General features: G+C 48.5%; 1 protein-coding gene across 16 annotated transcripts in view; it reads right to left on the bottom strand.

Moving 5' to 3' along the window:
- Pard3 (par-3 family cell polarity regulator) overlaps positions 1 to 17,367 on the bottom strand; it is a 509,597-nt gene that overhangs the window by 6,699 nt on the left and 485,531 nt on the right. For all 16 annotated transcript variants that reach the window (XM_075977728.1, XM_075977722.1, XM_075977727.1 and 13 more), the window contains one exon: positions 7,784 to 7,904. In XM_075977728.1, the coding sequence (XP_075833843.1) occupies positions 7,784 to 7,904 (121 nt within the window). The remainder of the gene's footprint in view (positions 1 to 7,783; positions 7,905 to 17,367) is intronic.

Raw genomic sequence — 17,367 nt, 5'->3', positions numbered from 1 at the left:
TTTTGGGTTTTTTTTTTTAATTTTTGAGACAGGGTTTCTCCGTAGCTTTTGATTCCCGTCCTGGAACTAGCTCTTGTAGACCAGGCTGGCCTTGAACTCACAGAGATCCGCCCGTTTCTGCCTCCGAGTGCTGGGATTAAAGGCGTGCGCCACCAACGCCCGGCTCTCACTAGGGTTTTGAAGGAAGAACCATATCATAGCTTGGCTGGGTCTTTACACATGACATCTTAAGCAGTGACTTTGGTTTGGGCACAGCATTTAAAACGGAGAGGCCAACTTGCGAGTGTTTCTTAGCAAGGCTCGGTAAATGCTGACATAGGCGCTAATTGACATCCATTACACAGCAAACATGAAGCTCAGAGCATTGGAAATTAAGACCCAAAGCCAGGGCTGGTAACATAGCTCAGGTGATACGATGCTCACCCAGCAAGGGAGTCCTGGTTTTATCCCCTGCACTGACTAACATGCACACGATAGAACATAGCTCTGATCCCAGTACTCAGGAGGTAGAGGCAGGGAGTATAGAAAGGTGAAGGTCTCCCTCAATAGTGAGTTTGAGGCCAGTCTGGGCTACCTAAGACTCTGTCTCAAACCAACCAACTAACCACCACAACAAAGACAAACTAAAAATTTGCTAGCGTAACTCACAAAGGCAGGCGTTCGCGGGCCTGTGACTGAAGGTCAACAATATGGAGGGTCTGCCTGGGTTATAAAGGGACACCTCAATTTTGAAATATAAAGAATAGTTTAAATGAGACACTGTGGCCAAAGATAGGCCTTCTGTCCCCAAGGATGCCAGCCAAAAAGGACCAGGAACCCTCACCAACAGCAAAGACCTGTCAGCTAATAAATACTGACTGTACCAGTTTAAGCAACACACTCCCTTGGTCACAGGAAGCAGTAATTGGCCAACGTGAACCCAGCCTGAGAAAATCTTCACTCCACCTGACCGTACACTCTGGCCAGCATTGTCACCCACAGTGAATTATCAAATTATATACTAGGCTGTGTAGATCAAAATAGCAACTCTGCAGACTCCCCAGGGATGTCTCTTTGCTGCGCTGCTGTGGGCACCCCAAGATACCTGTCCTGTTACTCATCCAGCTCAGCGTCCCTTGTGCCCTGTGACACCGCAATGTGTACACATTCTAGGTGAAGACCATCTGCTAAAAAGCGCTAACTGACTTCTCTTTTAGCGCTGAAAGCCATGGCAGGCCATGACTCAATCACAGCTTTGTAAAGTAATGGCTTTAGTATTCAGAGGAGAGTCCTGCTCCTGAAGCCCCGCCCCCTGGTTGGCTTCTGTCTGTCAGAGAGCACTTTCTGTGCTGCTAGGCGATAAACAGCCAACGTCCGGGACAAACGTCTCTAGGCAGATGTCCTCAGCCGGCACATGTTTCAAAAAAATATCCCAACACAGAAAAGCTGCGGCAAGTGACTGGGCTTTGCCGTACCCCAGTCTGCACTGGCGGGTGTTCACACCATGTCTGCACTGGTGGGTGTTCACACCATGTCTGCACTGGTGGCTGTTCACACCATACTAGCTGGGACAGATGCCGTACCCCAGTCTGCACTGGCAGGTGTTCACACCATACTAGCTGGGACAGATGTGTGCCAGAGGCTACATGTGCAGTTCAAACAATACATCATGTTGCTTCAGGATGAAGAACACTGAAGGGCCTGGGACATGGCTCAGTGGGTAACGTGCCATGCTGTGGAAGCACAGGACCTGGATTAGGATCCCTAGGACTTGCCTGAAACCTGGGTATTACGGAGGGGAAGTGGAGTCAGGAGGAGCCCTGTGGCTCACTGCTGACAGCCAGCCTAGCCTAATTGGTAAACTCTATTTTGAGTGAGAAACCTTGGCAAACAAACAAACAAAAAACAAAAAAAGAAAGGAAAAGAAAAAAAGAGAGGCAAGTGACTCCTAAGAACTGACTCCTTAGGTTGATTTCTGGTGTCCACATTGCCTTCATATATGAGCACATGTGTGCACACTTGCACACATACACACACACACAAACACAACACATGAGAGAAAGATTTGGCAGATAGATCAGATAAATGATAGACAGAGATAGATAGATAGATAGATAGATAGATAGATAGATAGATAGGTAGATAGGTAGATAGATACATAGGTAGATAGATAGGTAGATAGATAGGTAAGTAGGTAGGTAGACAGACAGACAGAGAGATAGACAGACAGACAGATAGATGGATAGATAGATAGGTAAGTAGATAGGTAGACAGACAGACGGACAAACGGATGGATGACAGAGCATTTCCCCAGCGAGCCCCTGCTTTTATGCACACAGCATCCTGCACACTACAAAGACAGTCAGGACGCCCTGTACTACTGGGTGGCGGAGAGCCTGAAGGAGCCCTGGGGAGCGTCACTGCACAGGCAAATACAAAGCTAGAACTTCATGGTTTGCCCTGCTTCCTTCCCCTTCACGCACTGTAAGCTCCTACACATGTCAGGTTGTCTGGAAGGCTTTGGCACTCTGCGACGAGACTCGGTAACCAGCGATTTAAGCTCACGCTGTCTTTTGACACACTGCTTGTGGAGATGTGAAAAGAAAATGTAAGATCTTACAGAAATGCAGGTAGATTTTTAAGTTGTTTCTCTCAGCGGCCTGAAGATTTGATTCTGACAGAGGGGGAAAAATAAGTTGAAGGGCTTTTGTTTCCTCGACTGTGTGCGTTCTGACACGGTTCAAACCTCGTCAGTTGTTCGGATCCACTGCAACCCTCGCGGGCTTCAGGAATGACGGGCTTCAGCCCGCACATACGGATGACTGAGGGGCTGACAGACAGACGTCGCCTATAACCAGACAGACGCTTCAGGCTCGCCATCCATATTTCACTCTCTCTCTCCAAGCCTGCAAAAGGGCATGCCAGTCATGCCTGTACCTTCATCTTTTACAGATAACTCTAACAGGCCATGGGTCTTAGGGGAGATTGTATAGTTCGTAGTAACAAGTCCATAAAATCACTCTGGCAAGTTTTACATTAGTCCCAAATACAAAGTAACTTTACCATAATGCAGGCTTGAGAGACAACTCGGCTGGTGAGTTCCAAACCCAGAACCCACAACAACAACAAACAAAAGCCAAAAGCCAGGTATGGTGGAATCCTAGTGCTGGAGAGAGAGAGACACAGAGGGAGACAGAGAGAGAGATAGAGAGAGAGAGACAGAGACAGAGAGAGAGACAAAGACAAAGAGAGAGAGACAGAGAGACAGAGAGAGAGAGATAGAGAGAGACAGAGAGAGAGAGAGAGAGAGAGAGAGAGAGAGAGAGAGAGAGAGAGAGAGAGAGAGAGAAGCCTGGGTCTCACTGGCCAGCCATCCAGAGCAGGGAGCTTCAGGTCCAACAAGAGACCACGTCTCAGCAGACACGAGGAAGAGAGAACATGTTACCCCACAGAGGCCTCCATGTTCTCTAACAATCAAGCGGGCAGGGAGAGTGGAAGGAGTGCTGGTTGCACATGCATGAAGCCATGAGTTCAGATCTGCACCCATCTGCAGCTTCCGGGTCAGGGAAAGACTCTGTCTCCAAACAGTAGAGAGTCGTGGAGGAAGACACATTCCACAGTGAACTCTGGCATGTGCACGCGTGCACACATACCATCTGCATACAACACACACCACCCCACACCTGCGTACGAAACACACAAAACAAGCAGCTGTACAGAAAATGTCACAACACTGGGAATTCGGGCAAGGAAGTGCAGCTGCTTTAGATGCAAATTACAAAATCACCTAGGTGTTGTGTGCAAAGATATCGGTTATAAGAAGTGACCTTTTAAATTAAAAAAAAAAAATAGACCCAGTGCCAAGTGTGAATGGCAAGAGACACCGTAAGACAGAGGTGCGTCTTTGACTGTCCCTGAGCACAATGGAATCTCTTAGAAGCCACAAGAGAAAAATCCGCCTGTTGCTTTTGTAAGCGAGCTGCAGAGTACTGGTCGTTATGATGATTAGAAAGAATCCTCTGCAGGACTGAGCTGGCTGGAAAAAATGCTAACTTCATCCAGTGGGGGAGAAAATAGAAGAAACGCCGCCTCAGAGCGCCACCGGATTTGCATTAAGCAGGAGTTCTCTTGGCTAATTCAAACTAGTCTTTGATCATTTTTTTTTACAAAAATAAAAATACAAAACAAAATAGTTAAGATATTCAACAAATTCATGAATAAGACTGTGTAGACACAATAGAAAGTTTCAGTAGTATTTAGAACTAGGTAATACTACAACTTTTTTTTTTTACAGATTATAGAGGTAGAAATAAATTTGTTAGTTTACTCATATACAAATTCTATAACTTAAAACACATGCAGTCATTTAACTTCAAAGAGATAAAATAGTGTGAAAGTATGTATATTCGCACATATGTGTATACACAATACATGCATACATATATACATACACACATACATACATACATGACCATTTGGAGGTTCCTTTTTCTACCTAAATATGCATAATAAAATTTCCTAAATTTTACATATGCCCAAGGCACATACAGAAAACAAAAATAAAACATGACAGTATGTGTTTTTTAGATAAAAATGATGACAAAAATGATAGCCCTTTAAGATGGTGTGTCCTTCTTTAGAAGCTGAATACACGTAACTCTCATATGGATTCCAAACCGATTAAAATGACAGTTTAAAGCTCTGGTAGTAGGTAGAAAGAAGTTTTATCTAATTAAGTGATGTAAAGAGTGTAAATTATTCACTGATTAACTGTGGTTCTGCCAACGCAGTCATTATCTTCTGTAGTTCCCTTATTGACAGCTTTAATCTTGGTGATGCTTAACTTCTCTCAATCTTCCTTCCAAATACAAACCAGACCAGAACCCTCTTCACCTCCCGGATCCGACAAGGCTGGGGACCTTCCGGTGGTAGAGCTGAGACAACTCTTTCTATTTTGGGGTCTCAGGCCTCTGCCCCATCATTCTGTCAAACTATTGGAATGCTAAAAAGTTTAAGTGTTAACTAAGAACCTGTGTCGAGGCTGAAAAGGCCTCAGAACCCCCATTTCCCCTGATCTTTAGAAAGGCATGCGCTGGCACCGCTACTGTGTTTGTCTCTCTCGTCAGTGCTCGTGAAGCACCTGGTACCTTGAGAATGACGTTCAGACCACAGAACAGGCCATTCACATCAGCAGCTCACAGCACCCAACACCCCTTCTGCAGGTAGCATGGCTTGGAAGTCTGTCTAGGGGATGATTACAGTGCCAAGCAAGGGGTCTACTTTGCTGTAGGCTTTCTCCATGAGGAAGTGACACCCCTCTGCTGCAAAACAGCTCTCTCTGGGGAAATTTCCAAGGAAAGCAATCTCCACGCAGTGTGAGCTGAGGTCACAACCAGGGGCTTAGATGAAAGCGATGTCTTCTGAACCAAGGACAAGGAGCAATGAGGAAGCAACAGCAGCAGAGGCCTCACAAGTGATTAAAACAATGACAATAAAAGCAAACTGTTGTTTTCTCAAATCCCCTGGCCTTGGGGAGACAGAATAACCCTGTCTTGAGCTGGGCTCCTGAAGAGACCAGGTCATACCCTGGAAGGACAGAAAGTCCCACTGGAAGCCCACACCATGAGGATGGAGGGAAAAGATAGATTTTTTACTGTTCATTTAAAGCCTGCAAGGAACAAGGCAAGCCCAGGAAAGATGAGGACATTCACACGGCACAGGGTCAATTTTCTCCTTGAAGGACTAAAGTACTTTCAGTCTCCACTGACCGGGGATGGGAAGGAATTAGCAATGCCATTAAAGTCTCCTTTATCCCATATCTCAGTTGCCTTGGTCAAGGCATCCCGTGTGGGCAACGCTAGGTGTCTGAGGGGTTCCGTCAGCATGCTGAACTCTTGTGTGCACAGCCTGTAATTTAATTCCCGTAGAGCAACTGCCGGTTCCATCCAGACTGGAGCACCCCAGAATAATGAGCGTCCCAGCTACTGCTCAGGAACTTGCCCTGTGTCACTTCAGGGAAGGGTTAAAGCAGAGTGCTGTTTGGTGTAGACGACACCTGCATGGGAGCGGGGCGGGGGTAAGAACCTGTTTTTCCTCCTCCTCAACCTGGGAGAGAACGCACTCCAATTAGAGCTCAGAAATTTTCTGGGCCTGCGCTCCTCTAAAGGCCTTTTGTGCCACAAACCAGGTCTTTCCCACCCAGACTCTATCTTGAACAAAGGCCCGTGAGCAGGTGCATCCACACTGCTAGGGTTTACAGTGAACGTTTCCAAAATAGATGAGATTTTAGGGCTACCTGCAGTCATTTCTGCCACAGGCAGCTCTGTCAATGAGGTTGTTGTTGGCTAGGATTCTCTCTATGTGATACGTCTGTAGACGGAGTCATTGGCTAGGAAACTCTATGCAACGCATCTGGCTGTATTGTAAATGTGCATTTCAGCTCATACGCGCTACATTTCCCAGACAGCCTGAAGATGAACTTGAGGTTCTTTGGAATAAGATGAGTGTGGATCATTCCATCATGGGAGACCATGCTCTGATACCTTCCGAGTCCAGGGACGCTAAAAGACCAGCAGACATGTGGGAAGAAAGACATTCCTAGCTTTGGAAGAGACAGTGAGAGCCAGAGGAGGTTACACTCTGGAGAAGTTAGCAGCTCTCACAGAGGGAGGAGGAAGAGCAGACGGGAGGGCAGAGCCGAATGACAGTAACCATAAGCTCACTTGTGCCACCAGCCAGAGGGAGAATTCTCAGCAAGACCTCAACCGTTTGCAAATGAGAAAGAAAAAGAAAGGAAAAGGTCAACTTCTGATCCACAACTGGGGAAACCATTCCGTGCCTAAGGTAACCAATTTGTCATCCAAGTGATTGCCTGCTCTGTCACCACAGGAAACAATACATAGGCCACGCTGTCTGTCTCATCATTTCAATGGCATCTGGTAATTTGACCTCTGACCTTTGGTAGCTGGGTTTCCAAAGTACAGGTTTGTTTGTTTTTTTTCTTCATGGTCTTTTCTCCTATTAAAGAGATAACGTGGAAACGTCCAAATCACAGACGCTTCCTCATTCAGACCTCGATAAAATCCTCAGCTCTCTCAGTGAAAATACCCTACATGGAGAAGACGCTTGGCCTCGAACTTGAAGTTCACTATGTGGGTACAACGTCAGCAGTCAGAAGCCAGGAGTTGTAGCCACACCTGTAAAGATCTTGCCTGGCATGCATGAAGTCCTGGGTTTGATGCCCAGCACCAGAGAAAGCTAGCATAAGGATGCACACATGTAGTACCCCCCTTGGGAGGCAGAGGCGGGAGATCGGGAGTTCAAGGTTATCCTTGATTATACGTGAGTTTGAGACTAGCCTGGGCTATATGAGACCCTGTCTCAATAAAGCAAAAGAGAACAAAACGAAATATCAAGGGGGGTTAGAGAATAAAGAGCCAAGAATTACCAGTCTCTGTCTCACAGACACAGATGAGCAGGAGCTGAAGCTACTTTGGCTCTGCTCTAAAAGGCACTGAGTGAGCCTATTAACAAACGTGGTTGGGAGCAGACATTCTTGGGCTGTGTCTCGTCGTATGACTATCTGAACCTATTACACAGTGGACAGATGGTGGAACAAGATATAAAATGAAATTAGCAATGATGAAACCCAGATGGGAATGAGGGAAAGGTCATAATGCTAAAGGTCAGAGGGACTTGGCTCCATCTTGTCTTATCTCATAAAAGACTGAGGTCATAGCTCAGGGGCGTCTCTTATGGGGGCAGCTGTGAGCCTCTTCGCTGGGCTAACGAACCAGACACTCACCCAAGACTGCTCGAAGCTGTAGGTGCGGCGCCGGTCTTCCACGTCCTCATCCTGTTTGGCTTGCTGGAACTCTTGCCGTAGACGCTGTATCCGGTCATGGTTGCTAGGAGTGGATCGGTTGCTAAAAGAGAAGGGGCAGCCATGAGCACCCTCGAGAACAGTAACCACAAATGGCGGTTGCTGGGGGGGGGGGGGAGGACAGCGACAGGAAGTGAATTCTTACAACCCAATCTGGGCATTTGAAACGTTCATTTGTTCAGGGCTTTAGTTCATTGTGGCTATTCCAGCAGAGGTCTGATGGGGTGACCTTTCAAAGTCTCGCTTCCTTTCCATAATCTGGTTAGGCGCTGGCAGTGAAGGTTTGAAAGATGGGGCCTTGAACACCAGAACAATCAGGGCCCAGACTAGCTCCTCCAGCTCCCTTGCCCGGGGCACACCATTTTCCTTACACTTTTACAAATGAAGCAGAGATACCATCTGCAATCAAGTGAGACGATACCATTCACCCCCTTACATGATTCAAATTAAAATCAAAACCAAAAATTAAAATGTAGCTGGTCTGGCATATTCTTTCTACAGAGCGGCAAACAACAAAATGTACACGCATCGTGTGGGAATCTCTGTGCAAACATGATTAGATGTCTGTGCGTATGTATTGGTGTATGGTGTGTGCGTCTGTGGACCTATGTTTGTGTGTGATGTACATATATGTCATGTGTCTGTGGTGTATATGGTATATGGAATGGGTCTCTGTCTCAGTGTACATGAATACATGTGTAGATCTTTACAGTTATGCAGAATTATAATAACAACACTATTATGTGTATATGTGTCTGTGAATATATGGATGCACATATGTGAGTGGTACATGCAAGTGCACACATGTGTGGATGTGTGCATGTTCTCACAGATTTGCAGGATGACATCATATTGCTACTTCACCAGCTTCCTATTTACATTTCATCCAGGCCATGAACAACAGGTGATCTCCACGGTATAACGAGAAACAGAAGAATCAAGTTAAGGTGCTGTTTGAGCAAACCACTTGTTTACACAAGGATGCACGCATTCTGTATCGCCCCGAACTTCCTTTTGCAGCAGGAACAGCTGCAAGCCTGGTAGAGAAGGCAGCATGGCCCCTCATCCCGCCAAGTGTGGAAACTGACATTTTAAGGAGCTGAGTGGCAAATGTTTTGGGTTGACCAGTCTGAGAACATGAAAGTTAACGCGTCTGTAAGTGTGCCATTTCAAATCATGCAATATCTCACGAAGTCTCAAAAGTTCCTTCCATGCTTCTGAGACATGCAAGCCGCTTTTCCCACTGGCTTATGGAAATACAGACATAGCCATACCTTGTTCCAGCACATTAGTTAGCACTGGTTACCGACCTCTCACTCTTTCTTTCCCACGGGACCAGTGACTACCTGGGCATGTGATGGTCTAGTTGCCAGCATAATGTGACAGAAATTGAGCAGCAAGGAAAGGAACCGTGGTTTTGTTGCTCTCAACGAACATCAATGGGAGGATGATGGAAGGCGAGACTAGCTACAAAGTGCTCCGGCCTCAGCAGGATCCGCTCAGCTCTTCCCATACATTAACTGCATATTTATGGGTCACGAAATTCAAGCAAGTGATGAAAACCAGCCTTCCACTGTCTGTGATGAGGTCAAGGTCATTCCTCAACAAGGTGGTTGACCCAATGTCCTTAATTCCAGTTGTGGGTAGCCTCAGTGGCTTTCTAGGATCAGCCCCAGCAGTCACCTGGGCCCTGGTTTCCTAATCTCCCAAACGCTTTCCCTTCCTTTCCTCTGCTTTCTTTCAGCCTGGCTCTAGAGAATTAGCCCAGCTTGCCCTGGACCAGCTGAACTGGCGGCACTTTCCTGGCTTACACTGAAGACAGGCTGCAATGGTTTCATGATTGATGACAATTTCCAGGATGGGAAGGCCATCAGGTGCCCTTCGGGAATAAGCATTGGCAGCGTGGAGGTAAGACCTGGCTTTGCAAGAGAGAACTATTGCACCGGCTTATTCGCTTCCCAAGCCAGCCTGTGACGGGCCAATCATTCAAATCTGGGCTTTGAAAACTCTGATGCCCTCTTTTGCCAAGAAAGCCAAAGGAGATTTAAATATTCATTAGCAATAGTGACTAATCCCTACGCATCGCAGTCAACCTAGATTAGGGCTGGTGCCAATTTAAAGCTGGTCTTTTTCTTTACTTCCTATTTCCTCCCCACCCGTAATGTTGGTGAGGAATAAATCAAAACACCACCGAAGTAGTTCAAGGCATGACTGAGACTAAGGAAATCTTAATGAAGAGTCTAGAAATGCCAATTTCCAGAGACCCCAAATCATGGGGATCTGAACAGAGATGATGGGGGTTTAGGATGCTCTCTGTAAACAGACAAAAGGCAGCTTTGGTCCAAATGCTGGCACTTGGCCTCCTCTTGCCATAATGGTTTTTGTAGCATAACTGTTCTGCATGTGTGTGCATGTGTGTATGCTTGTATATGTACATAGATGCGCATGCGTGCGTGAGTACGTGTATGTATGGTGTGTGTGTGCTTGTATATGTGCACGCGTGCATGTGAGTGCGTGAGTACGTGTGTGTGTGTGTGTGTGTGTGTACTATGTGAAAAAAAATTGCCTTTGGTTCAGTAATGATGAGGGTTTTGTTCTGCTGTATTCTGTGTCGTGTCCTGAGAATTCTGGCCCCCTCTGTGCATGCACAGTGCAGCAGGACTTGGAAGTCTGTGCAAAGCAGACTGCACAGGACACATGGCATGGAGCCTTCTGGCAGGCCTTGCCTGTTTCTCTGCTGGTGGCTGATACATTCATTTGTGCTAAGAGTAACTGGAGTTTCTGCAGGCCTGCTAACTGGACACTCTTGGTGTACAGGGTGAGGGAACTGGTTGCACAGCCATGCCTGTCCCCACTCACTGAACAGAGAACGGCCATCCTAGAGAAGACGGTAAATGTGCTGCCTGTGAAGGCTGGGACAGCCAGGGGATGTGGTGTACGGATGCCCTCCAGTTTCCCTCTGGGGTGTGTGGGAATGCGTATGCTCATGTTTCTGTGGGTGCAGGCCATGTGCGGATCACGAGGAGGGCACAGGTCAACCTGGATGCTGCCTCTCAGGTGTCGTGTAACTCGTGTTATCTGACACTGCCTTACAGCCTGGGGCTCACTGGTTCCACGAGGCTGGCCGGCCAGCGAGTCCCAGCATCCACCGGTCTCCATTTCTCTAGTGTTGGGACCACGCCCAGCTTTTTGCACCGGTGCCGGAGGTCCAACTCAGCTCCGCACAAGCACATAGTAGGAACTTTACCAGCTGAGTTATCCACTCCTAGCCCCTTCCATTTTTAAAAGAGAAATTATAGATCCAGTTTTCATCCTAAATTTAATCATTGACTTTATTTATTTATTTATTTATTTGATTCGAGACAAGCCAAACACAATAGGGCAGCTGGCAGCCAGTGGCTACCTCTACTCGATGTTCTAGAGCTGCTCTGTTCTGTTTCCCTAAGTCAAGGTGAGGCCCATAGTCTCTGAACGGCAGTCCTGAGAAACGGACATGCTCAGTTCTACACAGAGCTCATCCCTGGGCTCAACCGTCATTGGGTAGGAAATACAGGGGTGGAGGGGGGGTTGTTAAGATCATAGCTTTAAATATGTTTTACTATATATTTTTATGTGTGTGGGTGCATGCATATCTATGCATCATATACATGCAGTGCCTACAGAGGTCAGAGCATGGCATCAGACCCCTGGGGCTGGAGTTGTAGAAGGTTGAGACAAGATGTGGGTGCTGGGAATAGAACCAGGTTCTCAGGAAGAAGAGCCGGTGTGCCTAACCACTGTGCCATCCTGCCAGCCCTTTAACTTACTAAAAAATGGGACTTTATCAAGCCACTCATTAAAATCACAAGAATGCAGCCTCAGCTGGCACTTGGGACGCTTGCTCGATACCAAGCGCCTTTACCAATTGAGCCATTTCACCAAGCCATGAGTAATTTTTAAATTGTTTCTCCACACAAGACTAAGCATAGTGGTAAGTTGCATAGCACTCCTACGTCATTAGGTGTTGCAAATCTAGACAGGGTATAAGGTATATGGCATATGCTCACAGACTTCTATGCAAATGCCCGGAATTTCGGCACCCACAAATCCTGGTATTCAGAGGGGATGTCTGGGGGCTATTGAACAGTACCTGCAGCTCCACAGGTGAACTCTGTCCCCAGAGCCCCACTGTCCTGATCCAACCTTTCCTTCCAATTCAAACTGAGCCCTGACACACTCTCTTGTGGCTTGAATTCTGACCTATCTTCTTAGAGGAACAAAGAGAATTTGCAGAGAGACAAGAACTTGTAATGGGACTGATGAATTCATTACAGGCTAAAAATACCTTAACATTTACATTTTAAATTATGCAACAGGAATCTGGAAAGCCGGAAGCAAGGTTAGAGCACTGAGACCCAAAATGTAAACAGAGGGAGAGCCAACCATACATTTATAGAGGTTAAACAGGCAGCACCACGTTGGTGCCTCTGGTCATGCGTACGGAAGGAAGAGAAGACAAGAAGCCAGTATGAAGGTAGACAGCAGGCCTTACTAGACTGCGGCCAGCCCTCCCTAGATCTGATCCTGAAACATAGAACAGCTAAGTGGGAAAAAGGATGCAATTGTCCCGATTTTTCTTTTGTCCCCACCTTCTCTTTCTCAGCTTTCAAAATTCTACCAGGAAATCAAATTCCACCCTCATGAAGACTTTCCTGACTTCCCAGGCCAATTTCGTACTTAATTATTCCCCAGCTATCCCCTGACATAAGTCCTGTGCTACTGTGCCTCTCAGAACGAGCACGCATGTCTTCTTCTCAGTCCTGGCCATGATCGTCACCACCAGTGGCTTGTGACAGAGTGTATAATTCAGCAAATATTTGTGAAGGGCACACTTTAATGTGGCCCCCAAGTCTCTCACCTTCTTGTGTGTGGCCTTTCTGGAACTTACCTTCAAGTGTGCCTAAGAACCACATTTGCCTCTTATCAAAAAGTTGGAGTCGCCATTGCTGAGTGTATGCGGCGATACTTCCATGACCACCTAAGAAGGTGACATCCATCCTGCTCGACTCTAGAATGGAGTTCCCTGCCCTAAATCCCACAATTGCAAAGGACAAGCAAGGAGGCCGGGACTCCCAGCAGAGCCTCCATGTAATAGCCAGCCTGGCCGATCTCTCCATTGTCCACTAGGAGACCCTGAGCCAAGCCTCAACTCCAGACCCTCAGAATCGGAAACGCAAGTATGCTGTTTGAAGGGACAGAATTTGTCAGGCAGAAAAAGAAGCCGTATCGCTCACGGACGGTGGTCCAGGCCAGATGACTCATTCTGTCCGAGACAGGCTCTACGGTTGGGATACAAGCAGGAACTTGACGCGTGGCTGTCCTGACGAGAACATTTCCACAGTGTAAGACTAGAAAAAGGACTGGGGAGATATCTCAGTTCGTAATCTTCATGTAAGCACGAGGCTCCAAATTTGATGTCTAAAACCCTTGTAGAAAAAGTCAGGCGTGTGGGCCCACGTGTATAGTCTGTGCATTAGTTAGGGTTTCTGTTGCTGTGATAAAACACCATGATCAAAAACAGCTCGGAATAGCGTTTCTCTTAGCTTACAACTCTCAGCTCACATTCCACGGCCGAGGGAAGTCAGGGTGGAAACTCAAACGGGGTAGGAACTTAGAGGAGTGCTGCTTACTGGCTTGCTTCCATGGCTTGCTCAGCCTGCTTTCTTATAGCAGCCAGGACCACCAGGCAAGGGGTGGCACCGCCCACAGTGATCTGGGGCCTCCCACCTCAATTGCTAATTAAGAAAAGGCATCATAGGCTTGTTGACAGGGCAATCTGTTTTCTCCATCAAGGTTCCTTCTGCACAAATGACTTGAGTCCACGTCAAGTTGACATAAAAGCCAACCAGCAAAGTCTGGGAGGTAGACATCAGTAGAAGCCTGTGGTTGGCTGGTCAGTTAAGCTAGTCAGGATGGCAAGGGTCCCTATCTCGAAAAACAAGGTGGACAGAGAGTAAGGAGGACACACAGACAGGCACACACACACACACACACACACACACACACACACACACTACACCTGTATGCACACACGCATACAAAGAGGGTTGGGGAGGAACACACGGTGGTGGTGGGGGACAGAGTTACACTAAGTCTGAATCTTTGAGGCAAGGCTGAAGGACCCCAGCCTAGAACAGAGCAGAAGACACATGCTTCTTGCTAGATGGCCACCCTCATAGCACTCCCCCGTCTCCCTCAAACCTACATGCGCCCAACCCACCCCCAACTCTAGGGAATGGCATGTGATTACTTTACTTGCTCAAATGACCTAATAGTACACACAACACTGCCCTTATACAGGAACCAAATAAATATGGTCTGTTGCAAAAATAGGCTGGTCAAAAGACCAGGGAAACAAGGTTCTTATTGTATAACGGAATTCTGACACTACCATGCATAAAGACGGTCACTGCAAAGTTTGGACGTGAAAGAAAGTGCACCAAGTAAACACTGGTGTAGAAGATATAACTGAAAAATCATTATCTACTATATACCCTAACAAGTAAAGCTAGGGAACAGCAGCATTTGGTCAAGAATGTTCCATAGATAGCTTCCCAACTGTTTGCTTCTTCCTTTGGGGAGATGGCTATCTACGATAACAGTGTTCTGAGAAACCAGTCGTCATGGAAATGGGGCTGTCTCCCCACAGCCTGGTGAAAACACACCTGCCAAGCTCAAGAGCCCTTTGTTCCCAGTATGCATGTCTGAAGGAGACCCAAAGGCTTCTGGGAGCTCGTTCACAAGTCCCCACTGTCTGGAAGGACCCTGGCTTCCAATTACGAAAGGGTAGCTGCTCAGCAAATGCTCGCTACCCATACCAGCCTCGGCCTCCACCCTCAGCCCCTTCACTTCTGCTCCATCCCCAGCCCCAGCAGTTTACTTTCTGGCCTGAGCTCAAAGCAGTATTCCAAGTGCTAGGGAATCTCACACCTGTGCTTGCCACCCAATTACCGGCGATGCCAAAGGGCCATGCTTCTATTCCTAATTAAAACACAAGAAGTTAATTTCCAGATAGCTCAGATCCTGGAAAGAATGCAGTCCACACTCAATCAAACATTTTCCTACTCGGACGTTTCCATCACCTTGACAGCTATACTATTCCCCGTGTGTGTGTGTGTGTGTGTGTGTGTGCAAAGATGATGTTAAATTTGTTTTCTTGATCACTCTCCATTTTTTTTTGAGACAGGGTCCTCTGCTGATTCTGGCACTAAGCCAGTGCTCACACTCACCTACTGCACCGAGCTTGTGTTCACACTCACCTATTGCGTTGAGTCAGTGTTCACGCTCACCTCCTGTACTGAGCCTGGTGCTCACTCTCACCTCCTGTACTGAGCCTGGTGCTCACGCTCACCTACTGTGCTGAGCCTGGTCCTCATGCTCACCTACTGTACTGAGCCTGGTGCTCACGCTCACCTCCTGTGCTGAGCCTGGTGCTCACGCTCACCTCCTGTACTGAGCCTGGTGCTCACGCTCACCTCCTGTGCTGAGCCTGGTGCTCACGCTCACCTCCTGTACTGAGCCTGGTGCTCACGCTCACCTACTGTGCTGAGCCTGGTCCTCATGCTCACCTACTGTACTGAGCCTGGTGCTCACGCTCACCTCCTGTGCTGAGCCTGGTGCTCACGCTCACCTCCTGTGCTGAGCCTGGTGCTCACGCTCACCTCCTGTGCTGAGCCTGGTGCTCACGCTCACCTACTGTGCTGAGCCTGGTGCTCACTCTCACCTCCTGTACTGAGCCTGGTGCTCACGCTCACCTACTGTACTGAGCCTGGTGCTCACTCTCACCTCCTGTGCTGAGCCTGGTGCTCACGCTCACCTCCTGTGCTGAGCCTGGTGCTCACGCTCACCTCCTGTGCTGAGCCTGGTGCTCACTCTCACCTACTGTGCTGAGCCTGGTGCTCACGCTCACCTCCTGTACTGAGCCTGGTGCTCACGCTCACCTACTGTGCTGAGCCTGGTGCTCACGCTCACCTCCTGTACTGAGCCTGGTGCTCACGCTCACTTCCTGTGCTGAGCCTGGTGCTCATGCTCACCTCCTGTGCTGAGCCTGGCGCTCACGCTCACCTACTGTACTGAGCCTGGCGCTCACGCTCACCTACTGTGCTGAGCCTGGTGCTCACGCTCACCTCCTGTGCTGAGCCTGGCGCTCATGCTCACCTACTGTGCTGAGCCTGGCGCTCACGCTCACCTACTGTGCTGAGCCTGGTGCTCACGCTCACTTCCTGTGCTGAGCCTGGCGCTCACGCTCACCTCCTGTGCTGAGCCCGGTGCTCACTCTCACCTCTTGTGCTGAGCCTGGTGCTCACGCTCACCTCCTGTACTGAGCCTGGTGCTCACGCTCACCTACTGTGCTGAGCCTGGCGCTCACGCTCACCTCCTGTGCTGAGCCTGGTGCTCATGCTCACTTCCTGTGCTGAGCCTGGCGCTCACGCTCACCTCCTGTGCTGAGCCTGGCGCTCACGCTCACCTACTGTACTGAGCCTGGTGCTCACGCTCACTTCTTGTACTGAGCCTGGTGCTCACGCTCACCTCCTGTGCTGAGCCTGGCGCTCACGCTCACCTACTGTACTGAGCCTGGTGCTCACGCTCACCTCCTGTGCTGAGCCTGGCGCTCACGCTCACCTCCTGTGCTGAGCCTGGTGCTCACGCGCACCTCCTGTGCTGAGCCTGGTGCTCACGCTCACCTACTGTGCTGAGCCTGGTGCTCACTCTCACCTCCTGTGCTGAGCCTGGTGCTCACGCTCACCTACTGTGCTGAGCCTGGTGCTCACTCTCACCTCCTGTGCTGAGCCTGGTGCTCACGCTCACCTATTTTGCTGAGCTGGACAGGTGAGCAAGCCTGAGGCTCTTCCTAACTCTGAGTCCCCAGTACTAGGATCACAGGTGTGCACTGCCCACACGTCGTTTTATGCATGGGTTCTGGGGAACCAAACACAGGATTTCATGCTTGCACGGCTGAGCCATCTGCCCACTCCCGAATACTGTTATCTTTGAAAACATGTCGACTTGGGAAAATGAGTGAATTCCCTTCCTCGTGGGGCTCCCTTCTTCTGATGTTCAACTTTCACAATTCCGATTTCGTCCCAACACAGAGTCTGCAGTGCAGGTATCTCAAGGATGTCACTTAGAGCACAAGCTACACCAGAACAGACAGAGAGCCATGTAGGCACAACAGATGTGGGGCATCCTTGCCAAGCAGTCTTGGAAACAGGCGGCCTCGACAACCAGCAACAGCTCACATCAATTAGCAATGTCTCATGGTGATGTCAAGTGTGGGTGTGAGGGGCTGTAAGCCTTTCAGGACAGACCGGCAGCAGGCCAGAGTGGGGACTTAAACGGAGATGGTAAATCGTGGACGAAGTGTCTCTGCACTCAGGGGACCCAGACAGAAGCACTGGAGTAGGGCACCAACTCAGAGTCAAGGAAGTCACCCTCCTCATACTGAGCTACGTTCTGTGCTGATTAGC

The sequence above is a fragment of the Microtus pennsylvanicus genome, chromosome 6 (genome assembly GCF_037038515.1).
Source record: "Microtus pennsylvanicus isolate mMicPen1 chromosome 6, mMicPen1.hap1, whole genome shotgun sequence".
Classification (NCBI taxonomy): Eukaryota; Metazoa; Chordata; class Mammalia; order Rodentia; family Cricetidae; genus Microtus; species Microtus pennsylvanicus.
This window is presented reverse-complemented; position numbering and strand designations above follow the sequence as displayed.